The following is a 24,945-nucleotide window of genomic DNA, read 5'->3' as shown; positions in this document are numbered from 1 at the left end:
GATTTGGCTGGTAAGCTCTGTGCATTTTGTTTAAATGTTTTCGCCTAATTTTTGAGCCACTATGAACCACAAGAGGACTTTTCACAGACCTGGGGGTGAGAATTGACCTGACGGATAAGTTTTACCTAGTATATATTACCTTCACATACTGTGCATCTGTAACAGGAAGTGTAGTCAAGTAGACTAAAATTTAATTCACTCTGCCAAAAATTTTTTTTTTTTTTTTTTTTTTTTTTTTTTTTTTTTTTTTTTTTATGACAAACAACACCACCAAAGAAGACACTATAGATAACCGCTACGAAGTGCACTTTCTCTCGGAACTTCCGCGTTTTAAAAAGCTTTTGAACGGCGACTCTGGAGGCTCAATTTATACAGCTGCTCTGTTGGGTAACTTCCTTTTTCTTTAGCTGAAAAATCTAGCCCAGGGGTCAGCATCTCCTCTGTCTCTTTAACATTAGGATGCTGTTCTTCCTCTGACAGAAAATACCGTTCTAGGGTTGTTTAATCAAAGCAAATACTGAACCCACATTAATTCATCTTCACTGCTTCGCTACGAAACGGGAAGTGTAAGTAAACATTACATTTATTGAGTGAGGCCTCGCTCTCTTAACTGGTTACAGCCGCTGCATAGTGTGTTTTTTCAGTAAACTGAGCGGACGTCGAGCGGTGCGGGGTATTATTCGGAACTGGCGTGAGGTTATTGTGAATATTGTTGTGAATTGACATCTTTAATTCACGTTCTTCCTTGATGGCGTTTCAGCCACCCAGGGCCATTCAAGAGAGGCGAGTTGAAGATTCAGATATTCAGTCACAAGTTATTTTTAAAAAATGTGTTACTTCGTCAAACTGTTTATGCACAGTAGTTGATTTATTTGATCAACAAAGCAGTTCAAATCTAAATGAAGGCAATTGATCACTAACCGTATTTTTCATAAAGTAATTTACTGATTCTAATCTAACACTGTTAGTATTCAGCCTAGTGCTTTATCTGATGCGGAATGCCCCAATGTATACAACAGAGTTGGTAATGACATGTTCCTGTGTGCAGCAGTTCTCATAGCAAGTCTGAGAAGAACGCTCATGATTCGATTTTGTTTTGATGTGGTTTCACAAGGATCACCTCTGACTGCACTCGAACACTAGTTTTCTAAAGCACCCGCTTTTGGTGTCTTCCAGAAACTGTTGTTGCAAAACTAATTTATTTGGTTGGTATTGCTTTAGTGTGCAAAATTTGTGGCTCTCCTCCCCAGACTTATGACAAGAAAGTAAACATTTCAATTCATTGAAGTTATTTTTGCCCTTATAGAAATTTTGAAGTGTTTTTGTTCAGACCAAGTTGGGTAAAGAAAGGTGCTTGGTTGTTAAATTATGTCAATACATTCAAGTAAATGTACTACATTGGCTGTGCTTTTGCTGATTTCTATAAAACGTAGACTGGGCAGAAATCCTAAGCAGAGCGAGTACCTGCTCCTGGTAGTGCTACAGAACTGTGTCTTGCAAATATCCACCAGGTTTTAATTTAACTACAACAATACAGCGACCCAAACAGGGTGGTAAAATTATGGTAAACGCAATCAAAATCTTTGAACTTTTAACTTGGTTTTTATTTCAGCCCAATGAACGGAGCAGCATTCCCCTCTCCAACTGCAGAAATGGCAGAAATCAATCGCATCCAGTATGAGATTGACTACACGGCAGGCATTAGCCAGAGCATGAGGATCCCAGAGAAACTCAAAATAGCTTCATCGGGTGGTGAGGCACGCCAGGGAGGTTCAGGGGACGCACACTATCCCAACACCATGATGCATGTTCCTGAGAGGATTGTAGTGTCAGGTATTTACTTGAAAAGTCAGACCTGAGCCTATACTAGTACCAGCACAACGGAATGCTGTTCTATATAAAATACTGTCTTTATATCAGAGCTGTATATGGAGAAGCTTTATAATTCTGTATCATTATTGTTTTGATAGGTGACCATGAAGATGGCCAGTATTCTAGACCAAGAGATCTTGACCTGATTCAGTCTACTCCTTTAGAATCTCTGGCATTGAAAACACCACCTCGTGTTCTCACTCTCACTGAGAGACCTCTGGATTTTATGGATTTGGAGCAATCAGTGACTCGGACCACTCAAAATGAAGAGGCATGTATTGAGGAGGTAATGCTGTGTTAGCAGGCTTTCTTGCTTTTGCATTGTTGGGTTTTTTATCAGGAGCATGCTGTTTGCATGATCTCTCATGCTCTCAGGCACACAGCTTCTCTAAAATGGTTGAGTAGTTTTCAGTTTATATTCTCAGATGGGAATACCAGCTAATAATAGCCCTGTCATTAAAGTAGAGCAGTGAAAGAAACCCTACTAATTAATCAATTACTTTTTCCTCTCTTACTTTTCACACATTTGTCTATTCTTGGTCTTAATAAGCCTATCATTTGGAATATGCAAGGAGGGATGTGTGCATCATGTGCCCCGGTTTTATCTGCTGTCTTTTCCCATAGGTGCGAACTCACATGAAGAAGGAACGCTGTATGAGTGAAAACACTGTTCGTCAGAATGGCCAGATGGTCCGAAATGACTCCATGTGAGTAAGGAGTCAGTGTGCAATTCCCCCTTTTAAAACTCATTATTGTGTCTCAGTTCATTTCTCCTGCTTTTCCTCTGTCTTTACTCTGTGCTCTCATCATTAATGTCATTCACAGACCTGATGAGTTGGTGAGTTTCTTTGTGGCGGCTTAGTAGTTTGTTGCACTAATGGTATGCGTTTTATGCTGTTTTAGCTTCCTTTTAGCAACTGTGCATTAGTATGGCAGTCCCTGTTGGTTGTGATACTGAACAATTCACTGTTATAGCATTCACCAAAAACAAAAACTGTAAAATCCCAATTTTTATAGCAGCTTGGCCAGTGTTTATAAAACACTGTTTTAAAGGCGATCTGAATATTTCAGCTTGGCTAATTTGTTGTTTGGGATCGTTAGTGTCGAGTTGGATTCAGAGATATTGATCAGACCTGAAGGGAATTGAATTAGATATTTCACGTCTGTTTAAATATGAATTAGAAAATGCAAAACTGAAACTGATTGGCTTGAAAAAACGGATTGTTTACCTTGAGGTATGGGGGTGTGTCTCACACTGACTTCCCTGTTTTTTCCTCTTGCTTGGGTGTGCACACATGGACAGTGTGGCACCATCTCCCTTGATTCAGCCTCGCCTCTATCCTCCTCTTACTTCGGCAGATGATGGACGAAACCTTTACACCGCTCGTGGTGTTTTGTCTCTAATCCAATCCACAACCCGTAGGGCTTACCAACAAGTCATGGAAGTGCTGGATGAAAACCACAGAAGGTGATTCGCTCCTAGAGGCACCAGCCATGTGTAGTGTTGTGTCCTTTGAACCATAGGGTGGTTTTATGCTTTTTTTCCATTGCATGCTTTAAATAATGCCATTCTGGCTTTAATTTGGTAGCACATTATTTTTATTTATTTATTTTTTTGTCCACACTTCACATTTTATAGTTTGCCTCTATTTGTTTTACTGAGCAATTTGTAATATATAGTCTAATGAAAGGAAAACAATTGTGAATATTTATCAAGTTACAAAAAAATTGTGAAATGTGGACATGCTTGCTCTGTGTTAATTGAGTATGCAGTCTTTCTATTTTTAGTTGTATTCTCTTGGTGTGACATGTCCTAGTTATGATTCAAAATTAATACATGTACTACTTGCTATACATTTTTAACTCAGAGACATGCAGCTTACATCTATAAATACTGAATAGTCATTTTATATAAAGATATTGTGCAGTTGATTGCTAATTTGATGACTTTGCAATATAATAACATGTATAATTAATAAGGCCTGCATAGGCCATTCAAAGACTACATGATCTATGGTGTGATTGCAGTGTTTTTTTTTTTTTTTCGTCTTTAAGCAGTTTTGTGCTCGTATGGCAGTTTTCATGCTTTTAAATACTGGAAAGTTATTTATCAGGTGATCTCTTAATATACCTCATGAATTTAAGACATCAATAATGCATTATTGATTATAGTGTGCTTTCATATGAAGAAATTAGCTATATTTTCCGTAACCAAGTCTGAACTGTGGTGGAAAAATAGTGAGACATTTCTGAATCTATTTCCTTTCACAATAGATGTGGTGTCCTGATTGTGTATTTTTACTGTATGAATGCAATGCTTCCTGTACTGGATATTTGTTTAGAAGAGTAATACAAAGCAGTGGGGTGGTTAATCTTACTACAAGTGATGTATATATTTAAAGGTGCATGGATGTTTTAAGTAAAAGAAAATACACAGTTTAACAGAACCCTCTGTGATACTTTGCCTTTTTTATTTACAAAAATAAAGGATGCTTATGTAAGGTCAGATTGTAGTTGTGTGCCCCAGTAAGTATAAGGAATGATATTGCATTTGCAGTATAATTCATTGTGAACTCCCCATACTCTTCCTGTCTCTAGGATTGCTAGTTCTGTTTCTTTCTTGTATTTCTTCATTCCTATCCTTGTCTCTCACCTACAATCCTCAGTGGACCAGTGTTGCGTGGAGGGTCAGCTTCTGCCACTTCCTCTAACCCTCTGCATGACTCCAGGTAAATGCAGAGTGTCATTTCTAGCACTCTGTGACCTTTTGTTTCCTGTTTCACAGCCGCATCATTCCACTGTCTATTAATTGTGTCTTTGGTAATATAGGTCAGTGGTCATATAACCCTAATCGTTTTGTTGGCTTGTGATATGTGCATTTTGTATTTTAATTTAAACGGGTAATTTACTGCTGGCTGTAGCAGACATGGTTTATACTGTAATTATGAAACATGGAAACCCAGAATATTTATTTAAAAAAAAAAAAAAGAAAGATGATTATCTTAAATACATTTAAGAGTTTTATATATGTACAAGTCAGCACTCGGTACATGTCAGTCGCATTTTACCGCCCTTGTATTAAGAATAAAATCAACCCCCATTTTATTTATATATATAAAATGTGTGTAACAAATTCATGCACTTACCTGTCGCATGCGGTTTCCGTCTCCAGTTTTCTGTTACAAGGCCCGTCTCTTCAATGTTACAATTTATTTGAATATCTGTCGCAGCCCGTGTTTTTGTTTTTTTGTTTGTTTTTTTTCCTCTCTCTGTGTGCCAAATCAGTCTATGCAGTTACACAGTGCTGCCTCCAGTTTCACCTGATGAAAATGCAACCAAAACAAAGCTATGGCAACGTAATGGCAATGTCATTTAAACGTTTTAGATACTGTGGTGCATTTTTTTTTAATCTGTGATTTTTAGTTGTTTTTGTGCATTTTCATTTGCAAGAACTGTGACATTAGGGCCTTATCGAGCACAATATTCTGCAATTTTGAATACTGACTGGATAATATTTTAATTCTGGAAACTTGTCTTTTTTTAAAAATCAATTGCTAAATTGCATTACCTTTTACGTTGTACGCAGTTCTGTGCATGGGTAACATTTTGATTTAATTTTGCTGTTGGGTTGGGGAATTTTATATACTACTACAATACGTGTCAGATTTAAAAGTATGTACTGTATTACAAGCCATGTGTCTTCTCTTTTTGGCAAGTGTTACACCACCCACTCGATATATCTCTGGTGTCGGGGTTCAGTATAAATCCGCTATATATCGAGGGCCGCGATATAGCAAGAGACCCATGAAAAACAAATAGGCTAACAAATACTGTACAACCACTCCTTCGTTTTATCAGGTGTGTCAGGGTCCAGTATAAGTCCCCTATGCAACCTACTTCAGTCTCCAATTAATTTCATGAGTCTTCCTCTCCTTTCTCAAATACACAAACCCGCTGCATTGAAATAATCCATTCCAACATAGGAGGCTTGTTGCTAGGGAGCTGACGTCAGTGCCTTGTGACTTTTGCTAGTGCATTGCTGCCACATGAACACCTGTTTGGCTAAAATAAAAACCGCTTCAGCAGGTAGATATTTAATTAGCTTTATGCTATTGTGCAGTACATGTGTATATGATAACAGTACAATTTTAATGCTTTGTTTTTAATTGTTTTGTATGTTGTTTGTGATGTGCAGTACGAAATAAAACAAACAGTAATTATAAAAGCCTATGTATATTGCAGCTAAGCCATACGCAGTTAAACAGTAAAAATGGTGAGCCAACTCCAGGACTGTGATATATCCAAATCCGCAGAATAGTGAGAGGCGATATAACGAGGAGTGGGTGTATTTTCAGAATCAAATCGTTAAGAAATTAAAATACTTCTGTTGAAAATATAGTAAAGTACAAATACAAAAAAAAATACAGTACATCTAAATGGAAGACTACTTTTTTGTGTTCCCTAAAAATGGACAAGGGTTGGAACTGGCCAAAGTAAAATAATCAGATATGCGTCACACGTGTTTAACTGTCACTGAAGTCCAAATTTTATAATGTCGGATATGTGAGCGCTGACTGTATATAACCCAAAATGTAAGATCGTCTCAGAATCACGTTTGTTAGCTTGTTGCAAGATATCCTGCCAGTAAATAATTTTTAGGATATAGACTTTAATCTTTGTTTTTTCTACAGATGTGGCCTTTCAACTTTAGATTCAACATTGGAAGGGACTTCGGATGATTTGACAGTTGTGGATGCTACTTCCTTACGAAGACAGGTAATTTCGTGTATCATTTCAGGAATCATGTAATTTACCCAAAAGCATGAGCAAACATTATGTATTTTTTATAAACATTCCATGCATCGTGTCACTACTCTTGCCTTAAAATTGCCGTTGGGATTGCATTAAGCAAGTGTCAGAACAGAACATAGGAATAGGGTGCCTATTCCTATATGCCTATAGTAAATAAAGAGAAGTTCCCTAGCCTACCATTGAGAAAGTTAGGAGTAAGACTCTACAGTATCCCATGCATCCAAATGAAAATATTTGGAATTCATATAGTATTTGTATGAGACATTACATTAATTAATGTTTTAAATGTTTTCAGATCATTAAACTAAATCGTCGTCTTCAGCACCTAGAAGAAGACAACAAAGAACGCGGCAAAAGGGAAATGGTCATATACTCCATCACAGTGGCTTTTTGGCTCATCAATAGCTGGATGTGGTTCAGACGCTAGGAGTCTCGTTGCACTACCAAAAATAAGCGACAAAGGCATTTATTTGTTTTGACGTGTGAAAGACCTGCCAAATTTATTTTTTTTCTGCACTTGGGCCAAGCACTGGAAAAACTCCAAAAAGTACAAATAGGAATTGTCAGGACAAAGGGACATTCAAAGTATTTTCTGTTGTATGTATGCAATTATTATTATTATTATTATTATTATTATTATTATTATTATTATTATTATTATTGGTGTAAATATTCCTAAATTTATTTGCAGAATCTTTTAGTGGTATATAGCGTGTCACCACAATGTCAACTTGTAAAATACAACACAAAAATAAGAAAGTATTCAGTTCACAAAGACACTGCACTGTATGAAAATACAAAGAGCTTGAGTAGTATGTGTGAAGAAATATATAATGTTTGAAAGTCTTGTGATTTGTGCTACTGTTATTGTACAGGACAATTCCCATGGATGTGGACCAATTTCTTCACCTCTGCACTTATATATATATATATATATAATTGCATTTTATGGTTAAAAATAAACCATTGTATATTAGTTCACTGTTTTATTTTTCTCCACATTGAAGTAAACAGTTGAACCCTTGTGCAGTAGTACCAATATAAAACCACAGGTAATTGTGATGCATGAAGTATCGATATCTTTAGACTTGCCCTATGTATTTCTTATTTTCCATGTAGATTTTTTTTTTTTTTAAACTAAGAATTTCTTTCACTTTTGTGTGTTTACATGGGATACAGCATAAACATATTTTTCTTTCAATAAATGGTACCAGTAGCTGAATAATGTGAGTTATTACCTGTGTGTTTGTAACCAGCCTCGCTTTGTATAAAGTATTGTCATTATTCTTGGATTGCTGCATTGCTACATTCAGGTTGGTGACATGGCTCTTGCAGTTTGTGATCTGATGTGTTTGGATATGAGGTTCCAGAAACCCTGACCTTGCAATGCTGCTTCCTAGAGAACGGAAAAGAGCAAACAAGGTACAAAGGGTTTGATTTTGATTTTTTTGCAGTACAACAGTAATGTTGCTGTTTTGTTTAGTTTTTTGGTTGAGTGTTTTACAATATCATTATCACGCAATATAAAGGAAGTAAGGCGGATTCAAAAGAGCTCGGAACCCAATCTCTACGCCCTGTATTTGGTGGGCAGGTTATTGAGAGCAGTCCACTAGTGGAGTCGTTATGGCGTCTGGGTTTCTTGTGAGTTGTGCTTTATCTCCTCATGGGGTTCACTTTTTCAGCACATCTGCAGGAACGTTAATGGAAAGGAAAAAGAAGCTGGAAGGACCACTACAACCCAAACATCGGTAAGCTAAATACATTCTGACATTCGGGTAAAAGTTAAGTAAATCAAGGCCATTCTGTGCCTGCACTGGTAGGTCATTGCGCAAAATAATATGTTATTTTGTATGGTCCTGTTTTGTTTAAACGGGTACATTTTATAAGTCTATGCTTGCACCCACTCTCACAATAGTCGTGATATAAACTAAGATCCGGAACAAGCGTTCTTGATTTTGTCCATTGTAACAAGTATATGTTTTGACAAGCCTTGTTAAAAAACAAAATTCCTAGTAGGTTGTTTTTATAGTGTCACGAAAACGACACAGTCAAACAATAGAAAGGAGCCTATTGCTAACCACATACATGCACAAAGCCCGATTGCTCCCTGTTTCATCACACACCTAAGCATCAAAATACATTTAAACCTGTGTTAAGAGTTCACATGATGTACAAGTCACATGTAAGTGAAGATTGTAGGGAAGAACGAAAAAAAAACACCTGGATATGAAGAGAGCTGAGGTGATCACTTCCGAAGTCTATTGATACAGTCCCACATGATAGTAGTTTCACTACTGAACTAAAAGGTTTAGATTATATATACTTCTTCACTGTAATAGTAAATAATGATCAGATGTTTCAATATTACAGTACAGTATATTGTGCTTTTGTTTCCGATAGAGGGAGCAGTAGTTGCTAAAAGGGTCTTTGTTAAGTTTTAAAATTATATTTATTATTTTTTTAAGCTCTCATCAGCTGAACTGGGAGAAGTCCAAGCCTTTGGTTGCAGACTTCATGAAACATTTTCCCTGGATCTCCTCAAGACAGCATTCGTAAACCCTTGTTACATCCAGTCGGAAATTGGTCGCAGAGAGCTTGGTGTGGACAGAAAAGCTGTTGCTCTGAATCTGAAAAACAATCAGAAGCTCTCTGAACAAGGGGTAGAGTTTTTACAAAGCCACCTTGCTGATTGCTGCAGGGGTGCCATGTGGCTGAAAACCTGGCGGTGGAGGACTTGAGTGCAGAGTTTCCTGTACTGAACGAGGTTCTGCAGAAGACCTTTTTTGCAGTAGCAGGAGCATTGCTTGAAAGCAGTGAACCAAAGAAAGCGGGCTTATTTATCAGGGTATGAATCAAGACATTTCTTTATACAGTACTTTTAGATTAATAGGGTAATCATGGTAGCATTTTTCACTATTTTTTACAGAAGCCTAGCATGATCCACAATTGCTTAAACAAGTTGCTAAACTCATAGATTTAAATATATATATATATATATATATATATATATATATATATATATATATATATATATATATATATATATATATATATATATATATATATATATATATATATATATATATATATATATATATATATATATATGTGTGTATAATATATATATATATATATATATATATATATATTAATTATATGTATATATATATATATATATATATATATATATATATATATATATATATATATATATATATATATATATATATATATATATATATATAATTTAATGGTTACTTTGAAGGTGTGGGTGTTATACTGTAAATGCTTAACTTTTATTTTATCATTCACAGGACTTCTTGATGACTCAATTGATTGGTAAAGACCTGTTTGAGCTATGGGCTGTCATTAATCCTATGGGACTGCTGGTGGAGGAACTAATTAAAAGAAACCTCTCTCCTCCAGAACCAAGGATAATGCAGGCTGGAGTCAGTACACTGCTCCACTTTGTTGGATTGTACAGGTTAGTAAGGGGTTGAATGTGATATTTTGTAATATTACTATTTCTAAAGTCTTCAGGCAGTGTGTGTTTTCATTTGTCATGGATAGAGGAGACCACATCATGCATTAAACTAAATGAAGTACAATTCTGCGCACTTTTTTGGTTAATACACTCCCAGCATTCAGTGTTGCGGTATTGTTCTTAATGATTCACACATTTCAGATCTCCCAGTCGTTTGCAGTCAATCCATGCATTTTACATGAACCTAAGAATTTGTTCAACTCTCTTAAATAATGTTGGTTAAAATGTGCGGCCAAGCGTGAAAATATAATTTTCTTCTTAACTGCACCCTGTCTTTGACCAAATTCCTACATCCCAGTTTTAAAAGATTTAGTTAATGGTTGTATGGATGGGACTGTATGAAATTTGCACGGTATGATAACTGTTAAAAAAAATACCGTGGTAACCTTAATATCAGGGTATACAGTACATCATGCAAGCTATCAAATAAAGGCTCAAATGAAGAAAGACTAATGTAAATCACTTAATACTATAATTCACAAAAATAAAACCAACAAAACACATGTCCTTTCATGGAATGATTTAAACATTTGGTATTTAGTATTTTACTATGCCAAATAGCATGGTATGTTTCTTTTTTATAAAGACAATCAGAATAATAATTAAACTAAAGATGTACACTCAGCGTTATATTACAACAGTATTAAGATCTATTTGCTCAAAATGACATGGTGCTGTAGTTTGTTAATACATCTTAACATATAAAATTAAATAAATAAACAAATAAATAAATAAGTACTTGGTTTAGCTGATAGAAAATATAATTGGGAAATGATCGGTCATTTGCTTAAAACACAAACATGTACCGCAGGTTATTATTTAAGAGCAGAGATGAGTCATTTATTTTTTTTAACCAGATAAGTAAAATATGTATTGCAAAAAAAAAAAAAAAAAATTAATACTAAAACATGTTATTGGATTTACATTTACGACATTGCACAAGTAAGCTTCCAATGATTATTACACATGTGGAGTTTGTAAAAAAATAAATAAATACAAAGAATAATAATTCTTCACTTACCCATGAAAATTGGAATACTGTTACAATTAGTTGAAACAAAATTACAATTATAATAAGTAGGCTATCCTGCTGCAGTCGCGGGTCTGTGCTAGTTTTGTTTGAGACATCATGCGTGTTATAGCGCAGATCTGCACAGTGCTGCACAGAATATCGGATGCTCTGTAGACGTCATTCAACACCCACAGAAATCTGTGCAGATTCTGTATAGCCCAGCGCAGCTTTGAAATGTTACTGCGGGAAGCTGGCTGCGGCTGTGAACCAAAGGGACGATACAAAGATCACGAGTGACCTGCTAATCGTAATGCAAATAACCACTAAAACTACTGCTGCCACCTTGTTAGCAGAGGCGAACGACGTTTTATCATACAATGAATCCGTGAATAGCCTTGTCAGTGCTATATTAAATAAATAAATAATAATTAAAAAAAAAAACAATGTACTAAATTCGTGGTAAGTGATGTATTATTTTACAGTAAAGTTAATGTTTATCTATTACATTAAACTGACTGTTGATAATCCAGACAAATGTAAATATAGCACGTTGAAAATGTGTTTTGCGCTGCAAGGTTTGGAGAAGGCGTTTCTCTAAAAGCTGCGTTTGACGTCAGAAAGACAGCAGCCAAGAGCAGCCGGAGCAGCAAGCTCTGGGTAATACAACGCAGCAATTGAAACCATTATCAAAATAGTGTATCAGTTCACAAACAGATCTTCCTCAGACACTTTGCTAAGGCAGCAAGTACCATCGCTTGATTTAGAAGAAGCGTGTTTGCAGTTGAAAAAATGCGTTAACGGGTGTATAACCGAATTACGATAATTGCGGTGTAGAATAAAAGAAACGGTATTAATACCGTAATGTACCTAAACTGCGGTAAACCAAAAAAAACGGTATACCGACCCATCCCTAAATGGTTGTGATTTTTAAGTTGTCTGGTTTTGTTCTGCTTTGTTAGTGATAAGAAGCTGAAGGACCTGGTGAAACGATACTAGCAGCAGAAGCAGCTGCACGAGTGGCCCTGCGCAGAATCTATGAATACACAGAGAACAGAAGACCATGGGATTATTCCAGACCAAGGGGAAGAGACTATATATATGTCCTTTGTAATATATGTTCACATAGCAAGTACAGCCAAATAGCATACTATAAAATTAACACTGTTCAACACAATAATAGCAATAAAATAATTTAGATAAAAATGTCTTGCAAATCTAAGATTTGGCAGAATGACTATTAAATAATTATTAAAAAATTATTAAATACTTAGTTTTTTTAGTCTTCAGTGATTAGAGGTTGTATCTTAGTCCTTAAAAGCACATGTCCTTTTAAAGTTTATAAACACTGTTATGAGGTGCACTGTAATTAAGGCAAATTTTACCAACAATTATTTAATATAAAATCTAGTCGTTCAACTCTGGTTACATGGGTTGACCTCTTCTTCTCTTGGAAGTGCCACACAGACAACCAAATGCTCCTGCAAGGATCTGCAGTGCGCTGACAATAATTTCCAGCAGTCCGGTAATGCTTAGTCCAGCAAAGGTGATCAGGTGGAAATTCTTCAGGTTGGCCTCGTCCAGATCAATATTAAGGTTTTCAGCCAAGTTGTGCAAGGTGCTGTTCGTCTCGTCGTTGGGAAGCAGAGACACTCCACCACAGCTGTTTTCATTCAGGTACCAGTCCAAGTTGAAATTTACATTTGCCAAACTGCAAACAAAAACAAACAATTCTTAGCCAACACTTCATGTTATATACGTTAACTTTTATTTACTGCTGCTGATCTTGTTTTCATCCCCAGGCTAAGATAAGAATGTGTTGTTTACTAATAGGATAAATTATGTCTCAAATTATGTAAGGACACAATTAGGCAGCTGCGAGAGGAGAGGTCTGAAACCACTCGTCTACTAATAGACAAGTTGTCTTTAAAATCAGGTGATGTAATACAGGTTTTACTGAACATTAAGATTACCACGGTTCTAAACTAGTCACGTTGAGGAAATATTTCAGCCAGTAAATGTGTAAAGCAATCAATTGACTGAAGCTGTATACCACTGCTACACCTGGACTTCATACTGTATCTTGTGACTCCATTATTTCAAAACTTTACAACCAGAGGAAGTAAAATAATGGCATCACTGTTACAATGTAAGTTGTGTTTTTATTAATAGCATACTTGCATCTACCTAATATTGTTGATGGTGAAATCGCATGAAGACAAACTGGCACCACTGCCCTTCTCACAAATCACGGGGCCCTTTCCCAGAGCGTACAAGGATATGAGTACACAGTAGGTGGCACCAATAATACTGGGCAGGCACAAGACAGCAGACATCAGCATCTGGAAACCAAACATTTAAAAAGGTTACTACTGTACTTTACAGACTGGTAGATTTAAAAACGAGTTGTGAATAACATCACGTGACAGTTTGCTTTATACCTTTGCAGAACTAATTTACCAGCAACAGAGTAAATGTGTGTTTGTTTAGAATCGTTCTTTCTCGCTTGATGCAGATAAGCATTGTTGGAGCCGAAGCTGATGGGGTCACAAAACAGCTTGGGCAGTTACTTGCACAGATGAGGCAGCTTAGTGTGCAATTGCCAAGTAATTATATCAAAATATCCCCCTAATTACTATAGAAACTACGCTGTGTTTTGACAGCTGGTACATTAATTCCTCTGCCAGGAAATGGAAAGCACCGTAACTATGTACCCACCCCTGTTCTGGAGTTACAGCTCCCTCCTTTTTTTGCTGCAAGGGACACTGCTACTGCAGGCAGGACCTGTGGAAAAGAAAACAGGACAACACTGACGTACAACTTTACTACATTGGCTAGAGTATGACAACCTTTGACTACTGTGGAAAAATGATTTCCCTATAGATGTGGTCCTGAGCTACCACCGCACGCCCTGTTGCCAATTGTTCAATTAAATATTTCTTCTTATACATCAAAGAGCATTGGTAATATTTTAAATAGTTTTAAACATTTAAAATATAGTTTCCATACTTGACGGTATTGATATCGCCCTAAACCTAACCCAATCATGAACAGGATTCCATCATCCCAGCTGGTAAAATAATATATGTGTACATAATCTCATAAACAGTATCAACTTTTCATATCAATTATTATGAGTTTGATACAAGTTTAAACATTTTATTTGGACATCCTATGGTGGTTCATAAGAATGGTTATTAATGGAACTTTTCTGCAATGAACATTGACTTGATTGCAAATCTGGATTGTCAGCAGCAGATGGTGTCAGACTGTATGTTATGCTTATAGGTATTGGTTCTGTACGCTGGCTGAGAGCAAGGACATTGAAACTAACGTAAATGACAGCTTTGAGATGTGGGCATTTCAAAGTGTAATATCGTAACATTAATCAGCCATCACGTTTCTTTTGTTTTGAGGAATTTTGAAGTTGCTATGGCCTGTTGGAAATTCCATCAATGACCAGCACAGGTCTGTCCTGCTCAGACCTGGTAGTGTACAACTGGTTTTTATGGTTTAAGAGACTTTGTTGCTACAATCTGAAATTAATGTTATGATGTAAACCTGTGCACCTTTTTCATCTGCCTGCTCTATACCAGTAAGTACTGTTAGGATACCAGTAGCTATTTGTTCCAATTCCCAACTCATTAACATTTGCTACATATTTCAGCTGTATTTCTTGTGTTCAGGCAGCAATTGGCCTTAAACTATAGGCAGCTCAACTTCCTCAATTTAAGTTAATGATGTTTCAGCTCTATCTCCTGACATAATTGGCCAGTTTATAATGACGCCAGCTTAAACCTTGTCGTGTACTTCTAAACTGATATTAAAACCTTGTCCTTACAGATTTGCATTGGCTATCACTTTCATCATTGAGGTCTATTTTTATACCTCCAAGGTTTTATAGAAGGCGGCTTGTTGCTGTCTACAATACAACTGTCAGTGGTACTGTGTAAGGTACAGTAGTTGTTATAAAAGTTTACTGTAGTAAATGCCAATACATTAACCACAAGTTAAACCATTGTTTTATATCATACATGGCACATACTGTATAAATATAAATTAGGTGTTTCCTGAATTTTTGAAATTTAAATGAACGCTCATTCTGATGCAAATCAGTTGTCCCAGTGAAAAGATTTTCAGAAAATGCCAATTTTACTTTTGCCCCCTCAAAAACTCATCATCCTAAGGGAACAAAGTGGCAGATTTCTTTAAGTTATACCTCAAATAAAAATGGATAATGTTAACCACAGTAAAGGGAAACAGTAACCCAGATAACAGGAAATGTTTTCTTTGTTTTTGTTTTTTTAAAGTCTGCAACAGTAAAGTCCTTGAAGCATGATGTAACCTTTCTTCCAATTTATTAAGCGAAATTTAAAAGGAGATTTTCTAGTTTCAACTTGTAAACAACTATTTTGATTTCAGCATCTCTTGACATGTCAAATTCAACAGGTTGTTTTAACCAATGCCAGTGAAAGCTGGATGAAAGTTAACTTCAAGACTACTGCAACTATTTTCTAAGAAATAAGCTCAATGTGCACTTAGGATACCATATAGCGACAAATGACGTTTGCCTGAGGCTTGAGTAGCATTATTAGAAGGTGAATCTGTGTTTAGAGAATTAGGGCAGTGCAGTTTGAGATCTGAGCAAATAGCTTGCCCCAGTAAAAACTCTTTAGTCACATTAAAAGCAATCATTATGCTAGTAATTTCCCTGATATTTTAGAGGAACTGGGTTATTAAAGTCTTTTCTGAAAAGATGTAATGCCTTAAAGAGGTTCCTGTATAAGAACACATGTTAGATTACCTGTGGTTGTGGTGAGAACCAAACTTGAATTTGCCTTTTACAGTTTATTGTCATGTTTTAAACGTCCGACACTTCTTTTGAATTGATGTAACATTTTTATAAATAATTTTTATTTAGCCCTTCACCTATATATCAAACAGGGCATCAGCAATCTGGGAATGGGTTTTGCAATTTACACATGTTAAATGTTTTCTTCTGTCTAGGGAACTTGTTGAACTTTTTTGCACAAGAAACATTGTATTCATTCTTTGTCGATGTGATACTAGAAATTCCCCATACTAATAATATACTGTGTATCAAAGATATGTGCATGTAATAAGAATGATTTGCCGATCTACTGGGTGGCGCTAGTCAGCATATGGAAGATGTCTCTATGCAGTATGTGAGGCGCCTCTTGCCGCTACACACTGTCTCCTTGTTCGTGGAAACTGGGGCTGTTGAGAATTCCGACCTCTAATTCCGGTTCTAGTCTTCATTCAGCCGCCTTGCTCTGTCTCTGTGTCTGTCTGTGCGCCGCCGCCGCCGCCGCGTCAAGTCTTCGGCAACTGAAAACCCCCGTCCTTTCTGGTTTTCTTCAGCCTCCCATCCCGAATATCCCATTCCCAACCCCGGCCATGGCGGCGAGTGCAAAACGAAAGCAGGAGGAGAAGCACCTGAAGATGCTCCGGGATATGACGAGCCTGCCTCCCAATAGAAAGTGCTTTGACTGCGACCAGCGCGGCCCGACCTACGCCAACATGACTGTGGGCTCGTTCGTCTGCACGTCTTGCTCGGGCATCCTGTGAGTACAAGTGTATATAAACACTAGCACCAACAAAGCGTTTGAAGTTGACAGGCAGCGGCATGGACCTGTAGTGAAGTTACAGACAGAGTCCATAGGGGTATACCAGACACAGTTTTAAAGGGGTTTTCAGGTCACTGTTTTATTGGGTTTCCACTTAAGAGACTAATACTGTACTCTTTTACATGCAGGTTTTACGCAGCAATTTCGGTTTTCAATCTCAGAACATTAAAGACAATGGATATATTTGGTTACTTTTGCTATATATCCCGGTATATCAAATGCTTTCATGCATAAGTTACAAGACGTGCTCATATTTGTAGTGTAGTCTGCCATTACTAACTGACGTATAAAAATAACTCATGTTCGTTCCAGAGGTTCTGGCGAGCTGGAAACTCAAGAGCGTTAACTCTTATTGGCATTGAGTGTTTTATTAATTCCCAGCATTAAAGAGCTGCATCAGCTTCAGTAAGAAACAGCAAGTTGTTGATAGTTTTGGAATCATACTGATAAAATGTGTGTATGTATGTATGTATGTATGTATATGGTATTTATTTATTTATTTTAAATTAAAATTCATAATTTCATTACTATACACTTCTGATGTACACCAAACATTCAACCAGTATTTTGGTAAACCCACAGTAAGTGTTGCCAGACTTTTAAAATGCATTTAATTTTTGCTTAAAACTGATAACTATGCTTTTCAGTTTTGAACAAAAAACAGAGCTAGTTCCTAGGAGGGCCTATCATGAAGCGCAGATATTTCTCATTGGATTTCTGTATTCTTACCTAATCTTCTAATCAGATTTCTGATTTGGGATTTGAAATTAATGTATCTGTTAATATTAATGTAGTTCTGTTGTGTTGTCTTAAAAAAATGGTTTATTTCCAGCTGGGTATACTACAGTAGGTGAAGGAAATGCACATATTGTAGTTATGTATGCATCTGTCAGACTTTAGAGTTTGACATATTTAGAAAAGTTCTCAAAGGTCATTCAAGCATAAAAGTCTAGCTAGACTACATGAAGGTGGCTGTCCATCTGTCTTTATTTATATCCAAGATTAGGACTAATTGAAACATTTGAAACCAATGTAAGACTTTTACAAGGGTGAGTTGTAGACCTTGTCTAACTGTGCAACTTGCAGCTTCTAGATTTGAAAAGGACTGACTTGCCTAGGCAGTACTTGCAACATCTGAGAAGTGTTTGTGTCCCAAGTTATTGCAGTGTGCAGATGAGACTAACCAGGTGCCTGTTGAGATGACAGATATGAGCACATGGTTGTGATCTTTTAATTCAAAACAAAATTATTAACTCTTTACTCCTTGAGAATTGGATCTTCTAGAGTGGTGTTCTTCCAAAGCCATACTCAAGTTACGCTTTTAACATTCTAAACTTGTATTAAGAACAACCACTATTGACCCTATCCATTTCTTACGTTTGCAATGGTGAAAACATTTACTGTACAGTAAAAATTATCCGCTAATCAGAATTAGCAGCGGTAATGTATAGGCTTTTTTATAGGCTTGTTTGCTTTCACAAATAATGAGTGCAAGGCTATTTTTGCAGTGAAATAAATGAAGTTTCTGGCTAACCAAAGAAAGGCCAAGTTTAGTGCTTTAGGAATGAAATGGTAAATGGGCACTTTTAGGTAAGCTGGTACAGTCGTCCTCCTTCCTGTGTAGGAGAAGGCATACTATTATAATGTGAATTGTATTGTACCTCCCTTTTTTTTTTTTGCGCTTCTTATCTTGTACTACTGCATCCAGTGTCAATTTCTGCATTGGGTTGCAACCGCATTGGCCTTCCCATTGATAATATGCTGACCGTCTTATCTGGATGTTGATGGTGTTGGAGTCTGTGCCAGTAGCCAGTGGGGAGTTTAATGTCTTTGGTAGATAATCCATTTATCAATCTAGCCCTCCCAGTAAAGCACATTGTGTCAGGTTTCATTTGCAACAAAGCTTTGTGCATTCAAGAAATTTTGTCAGATGTGGCATGACAAAATGTATGCACTGAAAACCTTTGTACTTTGTCACATCACTTGGTTTGCCAAGTGAAATACTGTATAAAATATTGAATAGCAAAGCTACTGTAGGTACCAAAAACATTTAAGAATAGTTGTTTGAAATAATTCAGTATTACTCAAACTAAAATCTTTCAGTTCATCTAATTCTGGTGAAACACGTCAAATTTGTAACAACTTAATCTACCCAGACAGCTGTGTGGTGTGTAATTTCCAAAACTTTTTGAAATGTTAGTTAGCTGTCATGTGATGCTCTAAATCTTCACTTATTAGTTTAGTTCATCCAGCTTACAAGGTTTTATCCTTGAAAAGTGCCAATTGTTGATTTTATATTAGAAATCTTCCAGGAGTAAATAGCTTGGAATAAGTTTTGTGCGCTAGATTGCCAGAAAAGTGTCTTGGATAGACTGATTAGTTGACCTCCAAACTAATAAGATGAACAAACAGTTCCAGTATTTAGTCAGTATATTCTTAGTGTTCATTATACATGTTTTATGAGGTTTTTTCAAGCCCATTTTCTGTTTTGCTTTATTACAATTACAGAGATAAAACATGTGATTTACAGCTTACTGTTGGATGTATTTAATGTCCATGTTCTGGTAATATTGAAGACCCCAATAATCACCAGATGCCATATACTATTTATGCCTTTAAAAAACAAACAAACAAACAAAAAAAAACCCCACACATTTTCTGAAAAATGTAACATTGGGACCAACATACAATAATATAAAAATCAACTTTATAAGATAAATTAGTTATAAATTGCCAAATCATTTCCATGGTTAGATTAAAAATACAAAATACTCGAACCTAGTTAAGTAATAGTACAAGGCCAGGCATATAGGTGCATTTTATGAAACTGACCACGAAACGGGTCTGCTTTTGAGATGTGTTACCGGTCTCATGAATCGTATTGGAATTCATTTTCAAAAATAAAGGTCTGCTGTAGTAGCACTGGACACATTTGTGTTAATCATTTGTTGGCTAAATAGGAAAAGTGATTCATTTTTGTGTGTGTGTGCGAAACGGTGTATTGGGCTTGTGAACCTCAAAAGTCAATTCTGTGGTACTGTTATAAGTCTCTCCACACATTGATGGTTTGTTGACTCAGAAAGACAGTACATTTTTGCATCTTTGTGCCAGTAACCATATTTTCTTCGATCCGGTACTGCCCGTGTGGGTTGTAGAGTAGAAAGTTTACTTTCTGGAAAAACTGTGACAATAACCACGATAAAAAAGTACCTATCCGGCTTAGGAATGTTTTAAGAAGCATTTAGCAGCATTTGACAGCATTAAGTCCCCCACAGCAGCAGCTGTATCAAATCTAATGGTTTCTTACTTCTAGTGTAACCTGTTGCAGAAACTACAACAATTGGGGTGAAACTGAGCAACAGGAAATTATTTGGTATTGTGAAGCAACAACAACTTCTACTTCTAGAGCTTTTACTCTGCATATTCCAAACTTAAGTGTAAAATACTAACAAAACAGTCTGTTCTGGGGGAATAAATACTGTTAAACAATGAAACCAACCCTTTCAGGAGCCCTTTGTATATTAAGTCTTGGTCTCATTGGGTAAATCTCCTGGTTAAATAAATACAGTAAAATAGTACCGATGTTAAAATGTATCAAGGATTGGTTGCTAATTTAATTTTCAGATGCAATGCCACAGAATGCTGGATTCTAGCTTACTCTCGATGTTTGTCTTACTTGCTGGTAGTTGTGCCTCTCTAGGACTAAAAATGCACAGTTTTCACAAATTAATGTGTTTTGTGAGTTTCAGATTTAACGTTCAAGGTAAGTTTATTCGGACAGCTATTAATCACTATTATTTCTTGTTTATGAATAAATGACCTGTGTTCCTCGGTCAGGACTGCAGAATCGTTGTGCACAATGTGCACCGAAGGATTTAGTTGGGACCCGAAGATTTTCTAGCAATAATTTCTTTTGAACCGACAGGAATATTCTCATGTCATCATCAGCTGTTGAATTTCAAGTTTTTCAGGGATTTACAAAGTTCAGGAGGCAGTAACTTAAAAGGATAACCATGCAGTAAATCCTTGTTCATCACAAGTATTTTAATTCTACCAGAGGGTGTTCTTCAAATCAAACATGCTTTGTTTTCACATGCAGCTTGTTTCCTTTGCACTGCTGGTTATAAAACTGTTGTTGGGAATGCTGCTGTTAGCCATAGCGATGCCATCTGTCAAACAGAAGCTAAAAAGCCTTAGGCCTGTGAAATGAGTGTAAACCTAGCCCAGGGCAGGGTGCTCTTTAATCTGGATCAGCGGCTGTTTTTGAGAGACTGTTTTTGAGCCAACCAATAATAATATTGCAGTGCTAGTTACATAGGCTTTTGGGATCAGGAAACAGTGTGGAGGAAATTATTATATACATCTTCTTCTTTGTATTTTAACATTCCAAAAAGAAAGCTGACTTGTTTTGCAGTTTCTTTAAATTAACTGTTGCTAAAGTAATGTGCAAATTATTGCAGCAGTACATGCAGGTGTCCTATGTGTACAGGTGTTACAAACATATAAAAGTTCTTTTCAGCATATATTTGATGTGTGGGTGGATTTGTGTATACTGTAGAGTTGGCTCAGTAGACATATGTTGAAATATAAAACCAGTCCAGTTTTGCAAGACATTCAAAAATTGCACATAGCTGCATTTTTGTACCAATGCTGTAGGTTTTTAAAATGTGTTGTCTGCTTGAACATGCAGTACTGTTACTGCTGCTGCTTTATTGGACATTTTGGAAAAATTGGCAGCACTTGAGTGTCCTGAAGTTCTTCTTTTTATTCTTCCTGGCTCAGTTTCCAAATCTTTTTACAGCTCACCAGGTACAGTATTTGTTCAGACAGACCATTGCAGGAATGTACCCTAGTGCACTGCAAAGGGCTGTGGAAAGACAGCAGCTGGCTGGCTGATTGCCAGAGACGCACCTGCAGCTGGGATTGCCAGGGTCAGTTTTTCCTATTTTATTGTTTATTCAATAACTGAAACCTGAAAGCATGCCAGCCTTAATTATATTTTTCATATGTTTATGAAGTGTAAAACTGGCATTATTTAGTGTTGTCATTTATTTATTTAGTTTTGCTTGAAACTGCATTGTCCTACTGCAGGCATCTAATATTATTTGTTTATTTAGCAGATGCTTTTATCCAAAGACAGAGCACAAGGAGGTTAAGTTGCTTGCTCACGGTCACACAGTGAGTGAACCGGGATTTGAACCGAGGACCTCCTGGTTACAAGCCCTTTTCTTTAACCACTGGACCACGCAGCTTTTTTTTTTAAATTTGATGACAGTAAATATCAATGTTGATATTTACTGTCAATCTTAGAAATATAAAATAACCTTATTATACAATGGCTTTAAATACTTGAATCTCAAACAACCTGTCTCTCCTTTTTTTTTTTTTTTTTTTTTTAAAAGCTAGAAAACACACTACAGTCATATACTGCTGAAAGCTACTACCCAGTTGCATGTTTTAACAGGATTTTTAGTAACTGAAAGGTTTAGAACAGGGTTTTGGGAGAGCTAAAATTAGTTTCAATAAAACATTTCAGAAGAATGTTTGATATCCTAGGATAAACATTCTCTCTGCAATTGGAATGGGGCAATATTATCAGCACCACCTTTGTTATATTTGCTGACAATGAAACAGTAATCTCCATTTAGTGGGACACTTGCTTAGGCTCTGAATGCTGTCATTCTATCCTTTTTATTATCCACCATTGTGGTTGCATTTCCCTGGCAACAGGGATATGGTGGAGAAGCCTGTCTACTCTGTCTGTCACACATAAGAGTCTAAAATATAGCTAGATAACTGCTTTACTTGTTTAGGACGTTCTCATTATTTATAAACTGTTATGCACTCTTTTGTAGTACAGACTTGCCACTGCAAGACCTATGAAGGGTACTGTTAGATCTCTAGCAAATTGTTGGACTCTTTTTAAACCATGTACAACTATCCTGCTTTTCTGTGGTATGGAAAAATGTACTGGTCCAATCTTTTTCCTAAATAGAAGTTAAAATGGATGTACTGATTTGTTAGATTTCACGTTTGTAATTACAGCAGTAGATTAACATGTAAATATGCTTCTTTATAGCCTGCGTCATGTGAAATGAAGGCATAGTTGTAATGTTGCTTATTGGGAAGTATCAGTTCATTAGAGGAAAGTTGTGTTCTGTTTTATTTTTTATTTTTTTTCTTCCTTTCTCTCTCTAAAGACCATTTAGGTAATGGGAATCATGAATATCTGTTAACTTTGCTCTGTTGTATCTTGACCAGTACTGCACTAAGTACAGTATGCATATAACAACTACAGAACATTCAGTTTTTTGGAGTATAGCCTAAATGGCAGCGGAAGTTAATAATTTAGCAGTGTGTTCTAGTCTTACAGTTCATTCTGCTGGCATACAGCTGCCACATAGGAAATCTCCCACATAGGAAATTTCTTCATCTTTGGTAACCAAAGTGTTTTGCCTTCAGATAGTAAGTCACACCTCCAGCTGTGCGGCCATGTATTGCCAGTCAATACAAAGTACTTCAGTGTATTCGAATTTCCTGGAAGCCGCCTTCTGACTGATCTATTGTATTGTTTTCAAGGAAGGGCTCAATTTACAACACAGTGCATGCATACAGTACTAAAGAGTATAGTCCAAACAGATACTGTATCTTCTCTGTAATGAAAACAAACTGGTAGCCATTACTGAACATCTTTGATGTTTTTATAGTAACATTTGATCATTCATTTTCTGTACTAACTTGTTTGTGGTTTCGTGAGGCTGTTTGCCCATTCAACATCAGTTCTTTCCTTTTTATACATGCCTGTCCAGTTGCTGCCTACTGTAGGGAGTATTTGAGAATAGTCAGTCTGGAAGGGAGAGGCTTGTTTTTGAGGATAATACTAGAATGTGATGAGGAATGGGGGGTGCATTTTTCACTGGCACAGAAAACCAGCTCAAAAATATGAATTGGACTATACAATGAACTAAGCTTTTAGAATGGGATGATTTCTCCTAAAGGCAGACATAGATGAACTGATGCAGTACTCTGCAGCTCTAATCTTTGTTGAGGATCTCTCTGTTTCAGGTATACTGAATTACTTTCTTTTGCCTTTCCACTGAGAAATACAGTGAATTCACAAGCTGCAAATTTTTTACACTTGCAAAATGCTTGAGAAAGTCATTTGCAGTTTTTACTTGTCAAAATGTTTGCAGAAACCATTAACTTGTTTCACTGCACCACTAACGTGTAAATTTATAAATTCTGATGCTTTATTTAATTAATTATCTAAATACTTAATATGTTGATTGAAAGTGCTTTGAAATGTCAACAGTTAATGGACTGTTGGTTTATCATTTTGGATATTGTTTTGAAAATGGTGTAGATGTACTGACAGACATGCAGACAGATGGACAATCTTTAACAGACATTACACATTTGGTCACAAAGTAGGAAGCATATTTTTTGTTTTTTGTTTTTCATTCGATAATATGATTTTTCCTAGTCATTCTTATCAAAGATCAAAAAGGTTTGCTCACTACTTTTAACAAATTATATTTTAGGTGGAACTGCTCCAGAAGTCTATTGTACAATTAATTTGTTATTTTTCTCTGTTTTTATTTATTTTTTGTTTGTTTTTTTACATCATGTTTATGTAAAAAAAAAAAAAAAAAAAAAAAAAAAAAGATATTGAACCACTTTCTTTGTGTTTACAGACGAGGCCTAAATCCACCCCACAGAGTGAAGTCTATCTCCATGACTACCTTCACACAGCAGGAAATAGAGTTTTTGCAGAAACATGGCAATGAGGTAAGTAATTTCAGCCAGGGACTGGGTAAAACAGGAAACATGCTGCAACTGTTAACCTGTAGACTAAAACAAGATCAGCTGCATTTTATTCGTGGTTATCGGTATGGAGCATACCGTTTTAGAAGTGTGTTATTTTACACTACTAACTGGTTTGTATGCATTTGTATGAACGTTCAAGGCTACTGCTTAAAGCGCATTAACCCCTGAAGATATATTGCACAACAGTTTGACAGTGTGTCATTTTTTTTTCTTTTCTTGGCCCTGTGAGGATA

General features: G+C 36.3%; 3 protein-coding genes and 1 pseudogene across 13 annotated transcripts in view; 3 read left to right on the top strand and 1 right to left on the bottom strand.

Annotated features, from left to right (window-relative positions):
• Positions 1-354: 354 nt before the first annotated feature.
• LOC121323598 (mitochondrial fission factor-like) lies at positions 355-7,909 on the top strand. 4 transcript variants are annotated; one of them, XM_041264745.1, is made up of 8 exons: positions 355-566; positions 1,613-1,833; positions 1,971-2,158; positions 2,497-2,579; positions 3,176-3,340; positions 4,539-4,601; positions 6,564-6,648; positions 6,980-7,909. In XM_041264745.1, exons 2-8 carry the CDS (start codon positions 1,617-1,619, stop codon positions 7,109-7,111), a joined length of 933 nt encoding a protein of 310 aa, XP_041120679.1. In that variant the 5' UTR covers positions 355-566; positions 1,613-1,616; the 3' UTR covers positions 7,112-7,909. The 4 variants fall into 4 exon arrangements, with proteins under 4 accessions (XP_041120679.1, XP_041120680.1, XP_041120681.1 ...); XM_041264746.1 differs by lacking the exon at positions 4,539-4,601 and having other exon boundaries at positions 356-566; XM_041264747.1 differs by lacking the exon at positions 3,176-3,340 and having other exon boundaries at positions 357-566.
• An 85-nt stretch (positions 7,910-7,994) lies between these two features.
• Positions 7,995-12,404, top strand: LOC121323599 (annotated as a pseudogene).
• Positions 12,405-12,662: 258 nt separating this feature from the next.
• LOC121323474 (transmembrane 4 L6 family member 20-like) lies at positions 12,663-16,641 on the bottom strand. The gene is made up of 4 exons (XM_041264558.1): positions 16,531-16,641; positions 13,956-14,021; positions 13,425-13,579; positions 12,663-12,948 (listed from the first exon to the last, which is right to left on the bottom strand). The coding sequence occupies exons 1-4, from the start codon at positions 16,639-16,641 to the stop codon at positions 12,663-12,665; spliced, it is 618 nt and encodes a 205-aa protein (XP_041120492.1).
• The window catches only part of LOC121323292 (arf-GAP domain and FG repeat-containing protein 1-like), a 28,073-nt gene continuing 19,567 nt past the window's right edge, over positions 16,440-24,945 (top strand). For 2 of the 8 annotated variants that reach the window (XM_041264264.1, XM_041264266.1), the window contains exons 1-2: positions 16,449-16,822; positions 24,580-24,673. In XM_041264264.1, coding sequence (XP_041120198.1) covers positions 16,656-16,822; positions 24,580-24,673 — 261 coding nt within the window. In that variant the 5' untranslated portion in view covers positions 16,449-16,655. Of the gene's footprint in view, positions 16,823-24,579; positions 24,674-24,945 lie in introns of those variants that run through there. The other 6 variants (XM_041264268.1, XM_041264265.1, XM_041264270.1 and 3 more) reach the window with 4 other exon arrangements.

This window comes from Polyodon spathula, chromosome 11 (genome assembly GCF_017654505.1).
Source record: "Polyodon spathula isolate WHYD16114869_AA chromosome 11, ASM1765450v1, whole genome shotgun sequence".
NCBI lineage: Eukaryota > Metazoa > Chordata > Actinopteri > Acipenseriformes > Polyodontidae > Polyodon > Polyodon spathula.
The sequence above is the reverse complement of the archived record's forward strand: the minus strand, read 5'-3'. Positions and strand labels throughout refer to the sequence as shown.

What these genes read in the sequence shown, in the direction of transcription:
- LOC121323474 (XM_041264558.1), bottom strand. Translation starts at nt 16,641, where the DNA reads ATGGGATATTCGGGATGGGAGGCTGAAGAAAACCAGAAAGGACGGGGG. An exon ending in CAGACAGACACAGAGACAGA is followed by an intron (nt 14,022 to 16,530) that starts GCAAGGCGGCTG and finishes TCTTTTCCACAG; the next exon opens with GTCCTGCCTGCAGTAGCAGT. An exon ending in GCTGTAACTCCAGAACAGGG is followed by an intron (nt 13,580 to 13,955) that starts GTGGGTACATAG and finishes TTTGGTTTCCAG; the next exon opens with ATGCTGATGTCTGCTGTCTT.
- LOC121323598 (XM_041264745.1), top strand. Translation starts at nt 1,617, where the DNA reads ATGAACGGAGCAGCATTCCCCTCTCCAACTGCAGAAATGGCAGAAATC. An exon ending in TGAGAGGATTGTAGTGTCAG is followed by an intron (nt 1,834 to 1,970) that starts GTATTTACTTGA and finishes TTGTTTTGATAG; the next exon opens with GTGACCATGAAGATGGCCAG. An exon ending in CTACTTCCTTACGAAGACAG is followed by an intron (nt 6,649 to 6,979) that starts GTAATTTCGTGT and finishes AAATGTTTTCAG; the next exon opens with ATCATTAAACTAAATCGTCG.